Below are 21,723 nucleotides of genomic sequence, written 5' to 3' on the forward strand. Positions count from 1 at the left end.
CAAACCCGTACCTCATTCTCATACAAGTGACGCCAAACTACTGTATTGAAACACTAGTCTGCGTTCCACCGTCTTGTGAAACCGGAAGTGTACATATGTCACTTCCAGTAGTGTAAAACTAATCGATGTTCCATACATCTTAGCTTAAACATTGTTTAAACAAAATACATATACAATATGCACTACCTTAGCGGTGTCGCCATTATCCTACTTAGCTATAGTGATGTGATGCTCCGGATAAGTTACTGTCATAATGAGGTGAAGTACAGCTCGATACACACACCTCCTTTGTTTACTATGTAACCATGGTTACCACCCGGAACAGGAGTCGTTTACCAGGTCTCTCAAATACGATTAAGGGGATCCTTGTAGTACACAAAATACACGCCACTATGTTTCAGCAATCACAGACCTTGCGTGTCATTATGTGTGTGTAGTGATCCTCAACTATGTTTCATAGCATTCTTACGATCTTTCACAAAGCCAGTATAGACATTATGTGTAGTACAGATCAAAGCGACTTGTGTGTGCCCTGTAACCATAGAGATCAATTGTGACCAATCAAATTTACTATGTCCCTCCAATGCGTTCAAAGTGGTCATGATGGTATACCTAATGCCACTCACTATTACGATATAGCCACCTATCAGTTTAGTCTTATGTGTATATAGTGATGGTACCTAAATCATCAGAATCACCAGATTTTGGTTACCTTGGTTAATTGAAAAGTGTTGCGTTGTGCCAATACGATATAGCCATATGTTTTCCCTAATGCGCTGTGCAACAGATACTATATATATATATAACAACTCAATGAATATTAAACCTAAATACGTTATTTAAAAAAAAAAAAAAAATCACTTAAAAACAGAAGAAAATATACAGATACTCAGTTGCATTATATCTTTCCTATGCCTACTGTTTGCATACGGAGCTTGATAAATCGGCCCCAATGTCTACACTGGCTTTGTGAAAGATCGTAAGAATGCTATGAAACATAGTTGAGGATCACTACACACACATAATGACACGCAAGGTCTGTGATTGCTGAAACATAGTGGCGTGTATTTTGTGTACTACAAGGATCCCCTTAATCATATTTGAGAGACCTGGTAAACTACCCCTGTTCCGGGTGGTACCGTTAAGGTAGTGCATATTAATTGTATATGTATTTTGTTTAAACAATGTTTAAGCTAAGATGTATGGAACATCGATTAGTTTAACACTACCGGAAGTAACGTATGTACACTTCCGGTTTCACAAGACGGTGGAACGTAGACTAGTGTTTCAATACTGTTTGGCGTCACTTGTATGAGAATGAGGTACGCACTGGGTTTGATGTATTTTGACCATTATATATGAGTGTATTACACATTTGTTTTTTCACGCTGATGAAGGAGATCATATCTCCGAAAACGTTCCAATACATTTTGATTTTAGTTTGTGAAAGTCCTGTGAGTGCAATTGTTTGTTACTATAATGAATCATATCTTGCACCCAGGCAGCTGGCATCTGGTGGGTTGGTCTGAAGACTGGATTACTATTTCTATATATATCTGATGGTATTTTGATAAAATATATATCTATACCTATATACAGTATATAGATGATTATATATAGGTATATATATATATATATATATATAGGAATATCTATAAATACTTAGAACATATTCTGTTATGTGCAGAACATTTGAATGTGAAATATTTACAGTAAATACATAGCATAAAACTTTATTAAAAATGAATATTGCATAAATATGCATTAACATATTTTCATCTACTTGACTGCAAAGGGCTCCAATGCATATATATATGCAAAGGGCTCCAATGCATATATATATGTCTGTATAAGTATACATATGGATTTATATATGTTTGCAAATACATATTTACACATATAAATACATTTGTACACACATATAAATATATATACATACATATTTAGACATGTATATGTATTTATCTCAATGTTAAAGCCCTTTGCCTGCCTTTTTTTTTCTTTCTAACACCTGACACCTCATATCTTGTAACTTTTTTATACAATATTTATTTTGTATTTTTTTTAGATAGTGTTATTATGAGTGTAACTGTACTTTGTAATATATTTTTGATGTCTTTTGTGACACTATTTTGTTTTGCGAAACAGCTAACCAGAGCTCTGAGGTCGTGCTATCCTGACGTGCGTTAAATTCAATTGCACTCCCCGACGATCATGTTTACTTTTAACTTGTAATTACGCGTGATACATCAGACGCAAACAGCTGCAATGAACCCGATATTGCTAGTGCGTAACTGTTAGTGTGCCACTTGTAATCTGGCCATTTATAGGCAATACCATTTTGAGTTAAATGTCCTTTGAAGTAAAATCTGTTTAAATTGAATCTAATACTGCAGCATGTTTAGTATTTCCTACTAATCCTTATTGGTTGATAAGGAACAATGATTCTGCTTTACTGGTGGAGATGGACAAACCTTTACAAGTATGACAAGAAAGCATAACTTTATTCAGGTCAGGAACATGAAGTTAAAAAAATAAAATACATTTTGAAATGCCCTCTTTTAGAAAAAAAATAACTACAATGTCCCTTTTAAAGCAGCTTTTTTTGCAACTATTTCCCCAAACATCTTCCAAACAGACTATTTGAAAGTATTACAGATGTTTGATGCGGTTTACAACAATATTTTTTGCCTAAAAAAAAATATATATTTAAAACAAGTTTCTTTTAATTAAAGGGCCATGATACCCAAATGTTGAAACACTTGAAAGTGATGCAGCATAGCTCTAAAAAGCTGACTAGAAAATATCACCTGAACATCTCTATGTAAAAAAGAAAGATATTTTACCTCAATAGTTCCTCAGTAGCCACATCCCATTGTAAAGGACTTCTAAGCAGCAAATCAGTATGTCTGTCCCGGGACAGCTAAGGGGGTGAGCTTTCGTGCACACTCATCTTATTTCCCTATTCAGTTTAAGGAAGTTTACTATGAAATTTCATGAGAGATAGGTCAAATCTCATGAGATCACAGTAAAAGAGTTCTTGACCTCAGCACTGCTGATGCTGATTGGCTGCTGTTCATTTCTTCATTTTTTAACCTACAGCTGGAAGCAGCTGAGTATAACTTTTTACACAGAACTTACTCTGCTGAGCTGAGGAGATTGTGAGGTAAAATATCTTCCTTTTTTTACATAGAGATGCTCAGGTGATATTTTCCTGTCAGCTTTTTACAGTTATACTGCATCAGTTTCAAGTGATTTAGCATATGAGTATTATCCCTTTAACTATATTTACCCCTTAAAATGATATTTAAAATTAACCTGAGTATTAAAAGCTATGCCAATGTATTCAAAGGAAAATAGCTTTAAAGCAGTAATTGTAAAGGGATATGAAACCCAAAACTTGTGATTCAGAGAGAGCAGACCATTTTAAAAAAAGTTTCCAATTTACTTCAATTATGACATTTGCTTTGCTCCCATGATATTCTGTGTTGAAGAGATACCTAGGTAGGCATCTGGTGCACTACATGACAGGAAATAGTGCTGCCACCTAGTGCTCTTGCAAAATTGCTGCAATATAGTGCTCCAGAAATGGGCTGGTGTTCTATGAGATTTTGATCCTTTATCAGAAGCTGCTACCTTTGACTGCTCATGCTCTGTATTACTCAATCACACTCCACATATGTTAAATAGTAATGTGTGGAATGTCATTATGTAAATCAGTGGCATGTGCACTCAGAGGAAGCAGATTCTAACAGGGAAGCTCTCCTGTCAGATTTTGCTGCCCAATAAATGCACTCATGCGCTGTTCGATCGCTTATAAAAGTGATGTACTGCACCTGCTATGTTGTGGCACTGCATGGGGTTAAATCTCAACAGAAGCGATGTGTGGATGAAGCCTGGGGTGAGGAAAGGGGGAGGGGAGAATATGTGTAACCTCAGCCAGGATATAATTCCACCTTAAAGGGATACTAAACCCACATTTTTTTCTTTCATGATTCAGATAGAGCAGGCATTTTTAAGCAACTTTCTAATTTACTCATATTATCATTTGTTCTTCATTCTCTTGTTATCTTTATTTGAAAAAGAATGCATCTAAGCTAAGGAGCCAGACAATGTTTGGCTCAGGACACTGGACAGCACTTGTGGGTGCATTTAGCCACCAATCAGCAAGCACAACCCAGTTTGTGAACCAAAAATGGGCCGGCTTCTAAACTTACAGTCTTGCTTTTCAAATAAAGATAGCAAGAGAATGAAAAAAAATGATAATAGGAGTAAATTAGAAAGTTGCTTAAAATTGCATGCTCTATCTGAATCATGAAATAAAACATTTGGGTTTAGTGTCCCTTTAAAGGACATGCTTTAATTGTAGCCTTTTTCCTCCTCACCATGACAAGCAATCGAATAGTGCATGTGCACATTTATTGGGCAGGAAAATCATGACATGACTAAGGGCAACAGGCCCGAAATGTTGATTTTTTTGTACATTTGGGAGATTCCAATAAATATATGAACATCTGAATAAGACTGGTGAGTGCTGCTGTCTTTTGGAAGTTACAGTCGTGTTTTCTGGGAGGTTATGCTGTAGAACCTGACTGTTTTGCACCACAGCTGAATCACATTGTGCTGGACATTGTCTGTTTGTATAGCAAAACCTGACAGTACAGCTTCCTTGTCAGAATTTGCTACCTCTGAGTGTGCATGCTGCTGATTTACATATTTGCATTCCACACATTCTATTTAACATATGTGAAGTGCGATTACGTAATACAGAGCATGCGCAGTCAGAGGTAGCAGATTCTGACAAAGGAGAAAAATCTGATAGAACACCAGCTCTTAAGCTTTTGTCCCTGCTTTTTAATAAAAGATAAAAAAATGTTTTATAACTCTATCTGAATCATGAAAGAAACTATTTGGGGTTTCATATCCCTTTAACGTGTAATTCTAGCTTTGACGACATCCACAAAATGATAATGAAAATGTTAACATCTGGTGATTAATAAAAAAACAAACTGTTAGGATTATTGAAATGTACTTGCAGAAATCCTTTTTTGCAACAGAAAGCAAGAGGTAGAACTGTGCATTCCACCAGTGTGAACAGCAAATATACTGATGGCTATCCTGAACACAAAAACTCTAAAATAACAAAACAAAATCTCATTTGAGAATTTCTATAATAAGATTACATTTTAGCTACAATGCATTTTAAGAAAACATTTAGTATATCTAATAAGTTGTCAATAAACCACATTCAAGAAAATTATTATTCTGAGCCAAACTGTACAAATATCAAATTATTGCAGGAAGTTTGATACATTTTTGCAAATGCATTCATTTCTCCAATGACTATCATTAGAGTTATATGTGCACTAAGCAGCAAGCAATTATCCAGGTAGAGCTATGTTAATATATGGGACTTTTTGCCCATTTTCAGACTTCTTTAAACAATGACATACTTGTTTTGCAGCAAAATGAATATTTGTTTAACCCATAAAATTCAAAACATTCATCACAAATCCCTACAATGTGTCTTCAGTGTTGAAGCATCTTTATGCAGAGGGGCCTATTTAACAAAGGTATGTCGAACCTGATCCGACAGTGCGGATCAGGTCCGACAGACCTCGCTGAATGTGGAGAGCAATTTGAATGTGGAGAGCAAGACCGCTGCTTCATAACTGGTGTTTCTGGCGAGCCTGCAGGCTCGCCAGAAACACGGGCCCTCAAGCTCCATCCACGGGCCCCATAGAATCCAATGCAGACAAATACCCTGTGCAGCAATTCAGTGAAAAATGGTTAAGCAAAACATATTAAAATGGTCACATGATGTTTGTCTTCATCGGTCACCTGATGTTTGTTTTGTGTTTGCCTAGATCATGTGATGTGAATCCATAACTATTCATGTTCATATTGGTAATATTATGGTGAGTTTGTATAATGAACATATATTGGAATATATTTACAAGAATTTCTGATTTAGGACGCCAACAGCTGTCACATCAATAACATCATTATTTACTGACTTATCAAAGGATATATTTAAAGGGACACTAAACAAGCTCCATAGTATTTACTCACCCCAGTACTTCTGTTTTAGGGGTACCTAACTGCAAAATTAGTTTTTTTAAAAAAATGGACAATTTGAATCAAAAGCAGCTCTGACACCAGTGCTGATGTTAAAACCTAAGCATGTGTGACTCTCTGGTGGGGGATCAACAAGAAAATGGGTGTTGGGTGGCCTTGCTGAATGGCTGCAGAGCTACTTTTGATTACAATTTGTAATATAAAATTTAGAAAAATATTGCTGCTCCATAGTAAAAAAAATGGTTGTCTACTGTTCAATTACATTTATTTGGGATGACTATATGGCAACTTTATTAATAAAACAGCTTTTATACTTTTTCTCCACCAATAATTTATAAAAACCGAGCTACAAGGTTTATAGTAGCATTTATTCGTAAGACTCTCTTGTACCCTATTACTGTGTATTGTATATGCATGTAAATATTATTGTGATGGTCATGTGAAATATTGTCTGCTACTCTTAGAAGATTGCATTGTGTTTCGCTATCTGTTTTGTGATGTTACTTATTTAGCTTGCAATGTTGTAACTGTTCTATGAAAATGTAATAAAATTCAATATTAAAAATAAATAAATTATAATATTAAACTAGCAAATTTTACAGTTGGGTACCCCTGAAATGGAAGTACTGAGGTGAGTAAATACTATGGACATTTGTTGCAAATAACATTTACTGTCTCTTTAAAGGAACATGAAAGGCAAATGTGTATCATTCATATTAAAGAGCAGCAATTAAGTATTTATTTTTTCATTAAAAATAAATAAAAAAAAGTTGCGTCAAGGCTGTTTAAATACAAATTGAAACCATTAGAAATGCATGATTTCTTACAACTATCACTGCAGTATCCATGGGGGATATACATGAAACCTCCAGGGACATGTGGTCGGCAGGGACAAAAAAGTGCTTTTATTCAGAACAGAAACTTTAAATAAAAAAAAACTAAAATTAAAAAATATAACAAATTTAACCAAAAAAAAATAAAGTTTTTTTTTAGAGGTAAAATAATTTTTTCACTTTCATGTCCCTTTAAAAATGTACAAATAAAAAGATATTATTTATATATTTTTGATGAAGAATCTAGGGATATTAACTTCATCTTTGGTGAGGATCTCCCTGGTGGGATATATTGCATTTTAATGTTGTGATGTTATTTACACTACATTTTAGCACTAATATAGCACCTTAAATTTACTTTTTAAAGTTAAGTAATGACTGAGCTTTTTTTGTATTTTATCTGAAGGTCAACCATTCATTTTCTATTTCATTTCCTATGGTAAAGTTTTAAGTATGTGTCAGACACATTTCATGTGCGCATTATATGCATTTTTTTAGTCTTTTAGAAGACGCATTACACATTTTTAAACAGTTGAAACCATCAAATTATTCCGTTTCGCACAGACTACAAGCCATTCCATTTTTGACAAATGTTTCCCCCAAGCCAAATTTTGACGTGAAGCCTTCGAAAAACCACAAGTCATTTGAAACGATTTCACTCAAGTAATAACTTTTAACAATATCATTAGGAATAAAAAGTTCATTACAAAAGGCAAATTTAGGTACCCCTCAGGCTTTAGCAGCTGTAGATAAAGAGTTTATCCCGTCTTGGCTGGCTTACTCTATGGGCAGCTTAAATTAGAATAAAAAGGCAGCAGAAAAATCAGCAGCATTGAATTTAATTGTCGGTAACCCAGAAAACAGGTAAAGCTGCATTGGTTTTGCATTGATTTTATAAAATTATTTTTTTGTAGGATTATAAAGGGTTCAGTAGAGGGCAATATGATGAACGAGGTCTGTTTGGCAGCCCTGTGTTATCAATATGTAGACTTGTTTCAAGCAGGCTAAGTTCCAGGTGTGTTTTCATCAGCCGTTTTCTGGTTGCAAGGCCTGTGAGAGTCCAGACTGTCTTTGCGTTTCTGTAAATCGTGGAAGTAATGGTGAGACAGAGCACTGTATGCTGTTGTACGCTTTGCTGGATTGAATGTTAGGCATTTCTAAGAAAAAAACAAAATAAACAAACACACTATTAGATAGATCTGTCTGTCATGGGTGTCCACAGGAATTTTTTCCACCAAGAGAAAAAAAAGAAAACAGAAGAGAACCTTTGAAAATAAATGTGTGTGTGTGTATATATATATATATATATATATATATACTCACACACCCACAATGTAAGTACCTAAGGTATCAAATATTTACCACCTCTTGTATGGAAATATATAATTCCATTTCCTTCTGTATAAGGAGAGTCCACGGCATCATTCCTTATTGTTGGGAAATACCGAACCTGGCCACCAGAAGGAAGCAAAGACACCCCAGCCAAAGGCTTAAATACCTCTCCCACTATCCCCATCCCCCAGTCATTCTGCCAAGGGAACAAGGAACAGTAGAAGAAATATCAGAGTATAAATGGTGCCAGAAGAAAAAATATAATTTAGAGGGCCGCCCATCGGAGAACACGGGCGGGGGCTGTGGACTCTCCTTATACAGAAGGAAATGAAATTATCTGGTAAGCATAATTTATGTTTTCCTTCTTAATATAAGGAGAGTCCAAGGCATCATTCCTTACTTTTGGGAAACTTATACCCAAGTTTTAGAGGGCACTGAATGATAACGGGACAAAAAGAGAGGCGGACCCTAATCTGAGGGCACCACAGCCTGCAAAACCTTTCTCCCAAAAGCTGCTTCAGCCGAAGCAAAAACATCAAACTTGTAAAATTTAGAAAAAGTATGTAAGGAAGACCAGGTAGCCGACTTACAAATCTGAGCTCGTTCTTAAAGGCCCAAGAGGAAGTCACTGCTCTAGTATAATGAGCCATAATCCTCTGAGCAAAAGCGGGTAACACTCCTTAACCAAAAAATTAAATTAGTCGAAGAGACCTTCTGACCCTTACGCTTCCCAGAATAGACAACATACAAGGAAGAAGTTTGTCTAAAATCCTTAGTAGCCTGAAGATAGAACTTTAAGGCGCGAACCACGTCAAGCAAACGTTCCTTTAAAGAAGAAAGATTGGGGCACAAGGAAGGAACCACAAACTCTTGATTGATGTTGCAGTCTGACACGACCTTAGGAAGGAAACCTAATTTAGTACGTAGGACAACCTTATCAGAATGGAACACCAGATAAGGAGGCTCACATTGCAAGGCCGCAATCTCAGATACTCTGCGCACAGAAGCAATAACCAGTAGAAAAACAACCTTTCAGGGCAACAATTTAATGTCAATTTCATGCATAGACTCAAACGGAGCCCGTTGCAAAACCTTAAGAACATGATTTAGACTCGAAGAAGGAGCCTTAGATCTAAACACAGGTGATCCTAATCAGAGCCTTAACAAAGGACTGTACATCCGGAAGCTCAGTGAGCCTCTTGTGCAGCAAAACAGACAGGGCCGAAATCTGTCCATCCTGGAGAAATGATAGGATCCTAGCCACCTTAACTTTATGCCAGGGAAATCCACGCTCTTCACACCAGAATAAGTAGGTTCTCCACACCTTATGATAGATGCGATAAGTAACTGGTTAACTGGTTTACAAGCTTGAATGAGAGTATCAATAACTCAGAAAAACCTCTCTTGGCTAGGACTAAGCGTTCAACCTCCACGCAGTCAGCCTTAGAGAATCTAGATTTTGATGAACAAAAGGACCTTGTTCCTTCCTTTACTTGGGGTCCAAGAGTAGTCCCCTCACATTCATGTTTACCTACTATATATTATTTACCGCAACTTTATGTGGTCCAAGAGTGGCCTCTTAAATCATACAGTGGGTATATAGTCTGAGCGGCAAATATTGTTCGTATTGAAATTGTAACTTGTCATTTAACTATACAGTGCATTTATCTGATTTGTTTTGGTAGCCTACTCTGTAATAATTTTTTCTTTATATTGTGTATTGACAACTACTATTTGTTTGCCTTGAAAAGAACCTCAATAAAAATATATATATATATATATAAAAAAAGGACCTTGTTCCAGCAGTTCCCTGCGACAAGGTAACTTCCACGGAGGAGATGATGACATCCCCACCAGATCCGCGAACCACATCCTTTGCGGCCATGATGGAGCAATCAGTATCACGGATGCCTGCTCCTGCTTGATGCGGGCCACTACACAAGGAAGGGAAAAGGTAAATCAGACTGAACCTCGAAGGCACTGCTAATGCATCTATTAGACCTCCAAGGCACTGCTATTGCATCTATTAGCTCCGCCTGATGATCCCTGGACATTAACTCATATCTGGGTAGCTTGGTACTGAGACGGGACTCCATGAGATCTATTTCTGGCGTCCCCCATCTGTTGCATATCTCCGCAAACACTTCGGGATGGAGAGACTATTCCCCCAGGTGAAAGGATTGTCTGCTGAGAAAATCCGCTTCCCAGTTGTCCACACCCGGAATGTAGATCGGTGACAGCAAACAGCTGTGGGCCTCCGCCCACGCCAGAATCCAAGATACTTCCCTCATTGCTAGGGAGGTTCTCGTTCCACCCTGATGGTTGATGTAAGCCACCGAGGTTATATTGTCTTATTGGAATCTGAGACAAACCCAGAAATGGCCAAGCCTTCAGAGCATTGAAGATTGCCCAAATTTCCAGAATGTTGATCGGGAGGGAGCATTCCTCCTGAGTCCACAGGCCCTGTGCCTTCTTGGCACCCCAAACACCTCCCCATCCTGATAGACTTGCGTCCGTAGTCACAATCTCCCAGGATGGTCTTAAGAAGGATGTCCCTCGGTACAGATGATCTGGACAGAGCTACCAAGAGAGCAATTCTCTCGACCAGTTGTCCAGAGAAATCTGTTGAGACAGATCCAAATGATCGCCGTTCCACTGCCTCAGCATGCACATTTGCAACGGTCTGAGACGGAACCTGGCAAAGGTAATGATGTCCATGCTGGACACCATGAGACCAATCACGTCCATACACTGAGCCACAGAGAGCCTTAAAGAGGTCTGGAGGGCAAGACATACCGAAGCTAGCATGCATCGTCTCTGGTCTGTTAGAAATATCCTCATGGATATGGAGTCTATTGTAGTAACCAGGAATTCCACCCTGGTGCTTGGTATAAGAGAACACTTTTCTAGGTTTATCTTCCAACCATGAGATCGAAGAAGAGAGAGAAGAGATTTTGAATGGTCTTCCGCCAGACGAAAAGACGGTGCTTGTACCAGAATATCGTCCAAGTAGGGAGCTACTGCTATACCCGGGTTCTGGCAATGGCTAGAAGAGCCCTTAGAACCTTCGTAAAAATCCTTGGAGTCGTAGCTAGACCAAACGGAAGTGCAATGCACTGAAAGTGCTGATCCAGGAACACAAACCTTAGGAACTGGAAGTGGTCCTTGTGGATTGGAACGTGAAGGTAAGCATCCTTCAGATCTATAGTGGTCATGAATTGTCCATCCGGAACTAAGGGAAGAATGGACCTTATCGTCTCCATCTTGAATGAGGGGACATTTAGAAATTTGCTTAAGCACTTTAGGTCCAGAATCGGGCGGGAAGTTTCCTCCTTCTTTAGGACCACAAAAAGGTTTGAATAGCATTCCAAACCTCTCTCTGAGATAGGCACCGGGACAATGACTCATAAGGAGAACAGATACCGCACACGCACCCCAAAAAGGCTTCCCTCTTTTCTGGTCTGGAAGACAGGTTTGAGAGGAGAAATCTGCCCCTGGGTGGAGAGATTTGAAACCTATCTTGTATCCCTGAGTTATGACCTCCAGGACCCATGAATCCTGCACGTCCCTGAACCAAGTGTCTGAAAAGAGTGTTAGTCTGCCCCCTACACGATCCTGAGCCGGATCAGGGGCCGCCTCTTCATGCTGATTTTGTCCATGCGGGCTTCTTCCTCGGCTTGGACTTATTCCAGGACTGACCCGGTTTCCAAGTACTCTTGATTTGCTCGGTCTCTTAGACTTGCTCTTTTTATCTTGCGGTAGGAAAGCACCCTTGCTCCCTGTAACCGTAGAGATAATGAAGTTCAGGCCTAGACCAAATAAAATCTTTCCCTTAAAGGGGAGGGAAAGAAGTCTGGACTTAGAAGTCATATCCGCAGACCAGAAATTCAGCCACAGTGCCCGACGGGCCTGAACCGAAAAGCCAGAAACCTTAGCATTTAGGCGAATAAGCTGCATGTTTGCATCACAGATAAAAGAATTAGCAATTCTCAAGGCTTTAATTCTTTCCTGGATAACGTCAAGGGGAACCTCCACCTTGATCAATTCCGATAAGGAGTCGCACCAGTAGGTAGCTGCTCCAACAACCGAGGCAACAGCCGCTGCCGGTTGAAATAAATATCCCGTATGTTGAATCATCTTTCTTAGAAGAGTTTCCATCTTCTTATCCATCGGTTCTCTGAACCACAAGCTATCCTCAAGTGGGATAGTAGTACGTTTGGCAAGTGTGGTGATAGCGCCATCCACCTTAGGGAAGGAACCCCACAACTCCAATTGAGAGTCCGGGACCGGGAATAATTTTTTAAAGGAAGACGAAAGGGAAAAGGAAGATCCAATTCTGTCCCATTCGTTTTTAATAATGTTCACCATCTTTACAGGCACAGGAAAAGTTAAAGGTACTACCCTGTACTCATACACTCTGTCTAACTTAGGAATCAAAGGTTCATCAGGCAGCTTGGCCTCTGGAAACTCTAGTGTAGACAGGACCTCCCTTGGAAGAAAACCTAAGTGTTCAATCTTAAATCTAAAGGCTGGTTCCTCCGCAGCAAGAGGCTTAGAGGCAACAGACTCCATCCCAGAAAGTTCACCCTCTGAAGCCTTAGAGTGCGACTCATCCTCGGATAACTGAGACAGAGCAGTTAAATCCAATAAATTACATGATGACCCCGGGGCAGGAGAGCTATGTTTAACCTTTTGCTTGCGCTTAGCAGGGCAAGGTAAAGCACTGAGGGCCTCAGACACCGCCGTATTTAACTGCACGGTAAAATCTGATGGTAAAAGGCCCCCTCCACCCTGATGGTTGATGTAAGCCACCGAGGTTATATTGTCTTATTGGAATCTGATAAACTGAGACGAACCCAGAAATGGCCAAGCCTTCAGAGCATTGAAGATTGCCCAAAGTTCCAGAATGTTGATCGGGAGGGAGCATTCCTCCTGAGTCCACAGGGCCTGTGCCTTCTTGGCACCCCAAACACCTCCCCATCCTGATAGACTTACGTCCGTAGTCACAATCTCCCAGGATGGTCTTAAGAAGGATGTCCCTCGGTACAGATGATCTGGACAGAGCTACCAAGAGAGCAATTCTCTCGACCAGTTGTCCAGAGAAATCTGTTGAGACAGATCCGAATGATCGCCGTTCCACTGCTTCAGCATGCACATTTGCAACGGTCTGAGACGGAACCTGGCAAAGGTAATGATGTCCATGCTGGACACCATGAGACCAATCAGGTCCATACACTGAGCCACAGAGGGCCTTAAGGAGGTCTGGAGGGCAAGACATACCGAAGCTAGCATGCAACGTCTCTGGTCTGTTAGAAATATCCTCATGGATATGGAGTCTATTATAGTAACCAGGAATTCCACCCTGGTGCTTGGTATAAGAGAACACTTTTCTAGGTTTATCTTCCAACCATGAGATCGAAGAAGAGAGAGAAGAGATTCTGAATGGTCTTCCGCAAGACGAAAAGACGGTGCTTGTACCAGAATATCGTCCAAGTAGGGAGCTACTGCTATACCTGGGTTCTGGCAACGGCTAGAAGAGCCCTTAGAACCTTCATAAAAATCCTTGGAGTCGTAGCTATACCAAACGGAAGTGCAATGAACTGAAAGTGCTGATCCAGGAACACAAACCTTAGGAACTGGAAGTGGTCCTTGTGGATTGGAACGTGAAGGTAAGCATCCTTCAGATCTATAGTGGTCATGAATTGTCCGTCCTGAACTAAGGGAAGGATGGACCTTATTGTCTCCATCTTGAACAAGGGGACATTTAGAAATTTGCTTAAGCACTTTAGGTCCAGAATCGGGCGGGAAGTTTCCTCCTTCTTTAGGACCACAAAAAGGTTTGAATAGTATTCCAAACCTCTTTCTGAGATAGGCACCGGGACAATGACTCATAAGGAGAACAGATACCGCACACGCACCCCAAAAAGGCTTCCCTCTTTTCTGGTCTGGAAGACAGGTTTGAGAGGAGAAATCTGCCACTGGGTGGAGAGATTTGAAAACTATCTTGTATCCCTGAGTTATGACCTTCAGGACCCATGAATCCTGCACGTCCCTGAACCAAGCGTCTGAAAAAAGTGTTAGTCTACCCCCTACACGATCCTGAGCCGGATCAGGGGCGCCCCTTCATGCTGATTTTGTCCATGCGGGCTTCTGCCTCGGCTTGGACTTATTCCAGGACTGACCCGGTTTCCAAGTACTCTTGATTTGCTCAGGCTTAGCAGAGGATTGTTGTCCCTTAGGCTTGCTCTTTTTATCTTGCAGTAGGAAAGCACCCTTGCTCCCTGTAACCGTAGAGATAATGCAGTTCAGGCCTAGACCAAATAAAATCTTTCCCTTAAAGGGGAGGGAAAGAAGTCTGGACTTAGAAGTCATATCCACAGACCAGAAATTCAGCCACAGTGCCCGACGGGCCTGAACCGAAAAGCCAGAAACCTTAACATTTAGGCGAATAAGCTGCATGTTTGCATCACAGATAAAAGAATTAGCAATTCTCAAGGCTTTAATTCTTTTCTGGATAACGCCGAGGAGAACCTCCACCTTGATCAATTTCGATAAGGAGTCGCAACAGTAGGTAGCTGCTCCAGCAACCGAAGCAACAGCCGATGCCGGTTGAAATATATATCCCGTATGTTGAAACATCTTTCTTAGAAGAGTTTCCATCTTCTTATCCATCGGTTCTCTGAACCACGAGCTATCCTCAAGTGGGATAGTAGTACGTTTGGCAAGTGTGGTGATAGCGCCATCCACCTTAGGTAAGGAACCCCACAACTCCAATTGAGAGTCCGGCACCGGGAATAATTTTTTAAAGGAAGACGAAAGGGAAAAAGGAAGATCCAATTCTGTCCCATTTGTTTTTAATAATGTTCACCATCTTTACAGGCACAGGAAAAGTTAAAGGTACTACCCTGTACTCATACACTCTGTCTAACTTAGGAATCAAAGGTTCATCAGGCAGCTTGGCCTCTGTAACCTCTAGTGTAGACAGGACCTCCCTTGGAAGAAAACCTAAGTGTTCAATCTTAAATCTAAAGGCTGGTTCCTCCGCAGCAAGAGGCTTAGAGGCAACAGACTCCATCCCAGAAAGTTCACCCTCTGAAGCCTTAGAGTGCGACTCATCCTCGGATAACTGAGACAGAGCAGTTAAATCCAATAAATTACATGATGACCCCGGGGCAGGAGAGCTATGTTTAACCTTTTGCTTGCGCTTAGCAGGGCAAGGTAAAGCACTGAGGGCCTCAGACACCGCCGTATTTAACTGCACGGTAAAATCTGATGGTAAAAGGCCCCCTCCACCCTGATGGTTGATGTAAGCCACCGAGGTTATATTGTCTTATTGGAATCTGATAAACTGAGACGAACCCAGAAATGGCCAAGCCTTCAGAGCATTGAAGATTGCCCAAAGTTCCAGAATGTTGATCGGGAGGGAGCATTCCTCCTGAGTCCACAGGGCCTGTGCCTTCTTGGCACCCCAAACACCTCCCCATCCTGATAGACTTACGTCCGTAGTCACAATCTCCCAGGATGGTCTTAAGAAGGATGTCCCTCGGTACAGATGATCTGGACAGAGCTACCAAGAGAGCAATTCTCTCGACCAGTTGTCCAGAGAAATCTGTTGAGACAGATCCGAATGATCGCCGTTCCACTGCTTCAGCATGCACATTTGCAACGGTCTGAGACGGAACCTGGCAAAGGTAATGATGTCCATGCTGGACACCATGAGACCAATCAGGTCCATACACTGAGCCACAGAGGGCCTTAAGGAGGTCTGGAGGGCAAGACATACCGAAGCTAGCATGCAACGTCTCTGGTCTGTTAGAAATATCCTCATGGATATGGAGTCTATTATAGTAACCAGGAATTCCACCCTGGTGCTTGGTATAAGAGAACACTTTTCTAGGTTTATCTTCCAACCATGAGATCGAAGAAGAGAGAGAAGAGATTCTGAATGGTCTTCCGCAAGACGAAAAGACGGTGCTTGTACCAGAATATCGTCCAAGTAGGGAGCTACTGCTATACCTGGGTTCTGGCAACGGCTAGAAGAGCCCTTAGAACCTTCATAAAAATCCTTGGAGTCGTAGCTATACCAAACGGAAGTGCAATGAACTGAAAGTGCTGATCCAGGAACACAAACCTTAGGAACTGGAAGTGGTCCTTGTGGATTGGAACGTGAAGGTAAGCATCCTTCAGATCTATAGTGGTCATGAATTGTCCGTCCTGAACTAAGGGAAGGATGGACCTTATTGTCTCCATCTTGAACAAGGGGACATTTAGAAATTTGCTTAAGCACTTTAGGTCCAGAATCGGGCGGGAAGTTTCCTCCTTCTTTAGGACCACAAAAAGGTTTGAATAGTATTCCAAACCTCTTTCTGAGATAGGCACCGGGACAATGACTCATAAGGAGAACAGATACCGCACACGCACCCCAAAAAGGCTTCCCTCTTTTCTGGTCTGGAAGACAGGTTTGAGAGGAGAAATCTGCCACTGGGTGGAGAGATTTGAAAACTATCTTGTATCCCTGAGTTATGACCTTCAGGACCCATGAATCCTGCACGTCCCTGAACCAAGCGTCTGAAAAAAGTGTTAGTCTACCCCCTACACGATCCTGAGCCGGATCAGGGGCGCCCCTTCATGCTGATTTTGTCCATGCGGGCTTCTGCCTCGGCTTGGACTTATTCCAGGACTGACCCGGTTTCCAAGTACTCTTGATTTGCTCAGGCTTAGCAGAGGATTGTTGTCCCTTAGGCTTGCTCTTTTTATCTTGCAGTAGGAAAGCACCCTTGCTCCCTGTAACCGTAGAGATAATGCAGTTCAGGCCTAGACCAAATAAAATCTTTCCCTTAAAGGGGAGGGAAAGAAGTCTGGACTTAGAAGTCATATCCACAGACCAGAAATTCAGCCACAGTGCCCGACGGGCCTGAACCGAAAAGCCAGAAACCTTAACATTTAGGCGAATAAGCTGCATGTTTGCATCACAGATAAAAGAATTAGCAATTCTCAAGGCTTTAATTCTTTTCTGGATAACGCCGAGGAGAACCTCCACCTTGATCAATTTCGATAAGGAGTCGCAACAGTAGGTAGCTGCTCCAGCAACCGAAGCAACAGCCGATGCCGGTTGAAATATATATCCCGTATGTTGAAACATCTTTCTTAGAAGAGTTTCCATCTTCTTATCCATCGGTTCTCTGAACCACGAGCTATCCTCAAGTGGGATAGTAGTACGTTTGGCAAGTGTGGTGATAGCGCCATCCACCTTAGGTAAGGAACCCCACAACTCCAATTGAGAGTCCGGCACCGGGAATAATTTTTTAAAGGAAGACGAAAGGGAAAAAGGAAGATCCAATTCTGTCCCATTTGTTTTTAATAATGTTCACCATCTTTACAGGCACAGGAAAAGTTAAAGGTACTACCCTGTACTCATACACTCTGTCTAACTTAGGAATCAAAGGTTCATCAGGCAGCTTGGCCTCTGTAACCTCTAGTGTAGACAGGACCTCCCTTGGAAGAAAACCTAAGTGTTCAATCTTAAATCTAAAGGCTGGTTCCTGCGCAGCAAGAGGCTTAGAGGCAACAGACTCCATCCCAGAAAGTTCACCCTCTGAAGCCTTAGAGTGCGACTCATCCTCGGATAACTGAGACAGAGCAGTTAAATCCAATAAATTACATGATGACCCCGGGGCAGGAGAGCTATGTTTAACCTTTTGCTTGCGCTTAGCAGGGCAAGGTAAAGCACTGAGGGCCTCAGACACCGCCGTATTTAACTGCACGGTAAAATCTGATGGTAAAAGGCCCCCTCCACCCTGATGGTTGATGTAAGCCACCGAGGTTATATTGTCTTATTGGAATCTGATAAACTGAGACGAACCCAGAAATGGCCAAGCCTTCAGAGCATTGAAGATTGCCCAAAGTTCCAGAATGTTGATCGGGAGGGAGCATTCCTCCTGAGTCCACAGGGCCTGTGCCTTCTTGGCACCCCAAACACCTCCCCATCCTGATAGACTTACGTCCGTAGTCACAATCTCCCAGGATGGTCTTAAGAAGGATGTCCCTCGGTACAGATGATCTGGACAGAGCTACCAAGAGAGCAATTCTCTCGACCAGTTGTCCAGAGAAATCTGTTGAGACAGATCCGAATGATCGCCGTTCCACTGCTTCAGCATGCACATTTGCAACGGTCTGAGACGGAACCTGGCAAAGGTAATGATGTCCATGCTGGACACCATGAGACCAATCAGGTCCATACACTGAGCCACAGAGGGCCTTAAGGAGGTCTGGAGGGCAAGACATACCGAAGCTAGCATGCAACGTCTCTGGTCTGTTAGAAATATCCTCATGGATATGGAGTCTATTATAGTAACCAGGAATTCCACCCTGGTGCTTGGTATAAGAGAACACTTTTCTAGGTTTATCTTCCAACCATGAGATCGAAGAAGAGAGAGAAGAGATTCTGAATGGTCTTCCGCAAGACGAAAAGACGGTGCTTGTACCAGAATATCGTCCAAGTAGGGAGCTACTGCTATACCTGGGTTCTGGCAACGGCTAGAAGAGCCCTTAGAACCTTCATAAAAATCCTTGGAGTCGTAGCTATACCAAACGGAAGTGCAATGAACTGAAAGTGCTGATCCAGGAACACAAACCTTAGGAACTGGAAGTGGTCCTTGTGGATTGGAACGTGAAGGTAAGCATCCTTCAGATCTATAGTGGTCATGAATTGTCCGTCCTGAACTAAGGGAAGGATGGACCTTATTGTCTCCATCTTGAACAAGGGGACATTTAGAAATTTGCTTAAGCACTTTAGGTCCAGAATCGGGCGGGAAGTTTCCTCCTTCTTTAGGACCACAAAAAGGTTTGAATAGTATTCCAAACCTCTTTCTGAGATAGGCACCGGGACAATGACTCATAAGGAGAACAGATACCGCACACGCACCCCAAAAAGGCTTCCCTCTTTTCTGGTCTGGAAGACAGGTTTGAGAGGAGAAATCTGCCACTGGGTGGAGAGATTTGAAAACTATCTTGTATCCCTGAGTTATGACCTTCAGGACCCATGAATCCTGCACGTCCCTGAACCAAGCGTCTGAAAAAAGTGTTAGTCTACCCCCTACACGATCCTGAGCCGGATCAGGGGCGCCCCTTCATGCTGATTTTGTCCATGCGGGCTTCTGCCTCGGCTTGGACTTATTCCAGGACTGACCCGGTTTCCAAGTACTCTTGATTTGCTCAGGCTTAGCAGAGGATTGTTGTCCCTTAGGCTTGCTCTTTTTATCTTGCAGTAGGAAAGCACCCTTGCTCCCTGTAACCGTAGAGATAATGCAGTTCAGGCCTAGACCAAATAAAATCTTTCCCTTAAAGGGGAGGGAAAGAAGTCTGGACTTAGAAGTCATATCCACAGACCAGAAATTCAGCCACAGTGCCCGACGGGCCTGAACCGAAAAGCCAGAAACCTTAACATTTAGGCGAATAAGCTGCATGTTTGCATCACAGATAAAAGAATTAGCAATTCTCAAGGCTTTAATTCTTTTCTGGATAACGCCGAGGAGAACCTCCACCTTGATCAATTTCGATAAGGAGTCGCAACAGTAGGTAGCTGCTCCAGCAACCGAAGCAACAGCCGATGCCGGTTGAAATATATATCCCGTATGTTGAAACATCTTTCTTAGAAGAGTTTCCATCTTCTTATCCATCGGTTCTCTGAACCACGAGCTATCCTCAAGTGGGATAGTAGTACGTTTGGCAAGTGTGGTGATAGCGCCATCCACCTTAGGTAAGGAACCCCACAACTCCAATTGAGAGTCCGGCACCGGGAATAATTTTTTAAAGGAAGACGAAAGGGAAAAAGGAAGATCCAATTCTGTCCCATTTGTTTTTAATAATGTTCACCATCTTTACAGGCACAGGAAAAGTTAAAGGTACTACCCTGTACTCATACACTCTGTCTAACTTAGGAATCAAAGGTTCATCAGGCAGCTTGGCCTCTGTAACCTCTAGTGTAGACAGGACCTCCCTTGGAAGAAAACCTAAGTTTTCAATCTTAAATCTAAAGGCTGGTTCCTCCGCAGCAGGAGGCTTAGAGGCAACAGACTCCCTCCCAGAAAGTTCACCCTCTGAAGCCTTAGAGTGCGACTCATCCTCGGATAACTGAGACAGAGCAGTTAAATCCAATAAATTACATGATGACCCGGGGCAGGAGATCTATGTTTAACCTTTTGCTTGCGCTTAGCAGGGCAAGGTAAAGCACTGAGGGCCTCAGACACCGCCGTTTTTAACTGCACGGTAAAATCTGATGGTAAAAGGCCCCCTCCAGATGGAGGATTAAGCATGCTACGGGAAGCTGCGTGCGCAGGAGATGAATATTGGGTATGTACCTCAGAGATGGACGGCTCAGTGGTACTAAAAGGGTTAACCTTCTTTGACCTAATAACGTTGTCAAGGAATGTGGAACATAGTTGAGAGGGGAGCATACCAAGGCCTCCCCACAATATAAACAGGTATTACTATTTGGAATAGAGGGAGTACCCTCTAATATTTCAGAATCCTCCATAGTTTAAGCTAATGACAGCAGGACACAGAAAAGAAACAATCTTAATTTCTCAAAAAAAACGGCACCTTTATACTCCCAATGGATGGGGCACTCACCACCTCCTAGACCCAGACAATGCAGAGAAATAGCATATTCTCCGACAGCCAGCTTGGTCAGAAAAGAGGAATTGAAAGCGAGACCACACCTGGTCACATGGTGCGCAAGACACGAGAAAAAGCGCGCCAAGCTACGCAACGCTCAAAGAAAAAGTAAAAACCTGTGCGTTCCAGCCATATAACAGTCTATGAGCCCAATAAAATCTCACACATAAAGCACCATAGATTCAAAGCATCACAATTGATTAATCCCCACTGTTAAATAATCCCCCTCAGGAGATATTAACTCATGATTCTATTAAGATAAAAGGAGCCACACTGTGACCCTGTCTTCAAGCGTTTTCAGCCTATGTAAAAATTGAAATGATCTTACCAGAATCCACTGTCACACTCGGCCGCTGGGAAGCTCCGGCAGTCCTCTCTGTGTGCTTGATTGGCTGTTGCCAAACACTGCAAGTACTGTTTATTCTGTGAATCTCTCAAACTACATGGTAACCTGTTGCTAAACTCTGCAAGTACTGTTTATTCAGTGTAACCTTCAAACTGCTATTAACCTTCAAACTGTTATTAAAGTGGTATCCTCCCATTTTGTCATATGTTGGAATAAAAACATATGCTGGATTTAATTTCTGGAGTATATATATTACAGGATTATAGCGGAATGATTGATCGCTTACAGACTACTGAAATACTATAATGAATTGATATATAAGCAGGCAGATATAGACAAATTCAGGCTTCATAGACAATGAGGCCAATTTATCAAGCTCCGTATGGAGCCTTCAGGCTCACAGGAAACAGAAGTTATGAAGCAGCGGTCTAAAAACCGCTGCTCCATAACTTTTCCGCC

At 41.6% G+C, this 21,723-nt stretch overlaps 1 protein-coding gene across 1 annotated transcript in view; it reads right to left on the bottom strand.

Moving 5' to 3' along the window:
• Positions 1-7,734: 7,734 nt before the first annotated feature.
• CDK6 (cyclin dependent kinase 6) overlaps positions 7,735-21,723 on the bottom strand; it is a 919,339-nt gene continuing 905,350 nt past the window's right edge. The window contains exon 8 of the mRNA XM_053714045.1: positions 7,735-8,068. Within this exon, the coding sequence (XP_053570020.1) occupies positions 7,916-8,068 (153 nt within the window). The 3' untranslated portion in view covers positions 7,735-7,915. The remainder of the gene's footprint in view (positions 8,069-21,723) is intronic.

This window comes from Bombina bombina, chromosome 5 (assembly GCF_027579735.1).
Source record: "Bombina bombina isolate aBomBom1 chromosome 5, aBomBom1.pri, whole genome shotgun sequence".
In the NCBI taxonomy this organism is placed as follows: Eukaryota; Metazoa; Chordata; class Amphibia; order Anura; family Bombinatoridae; genus Bombina; species Bombina bombina.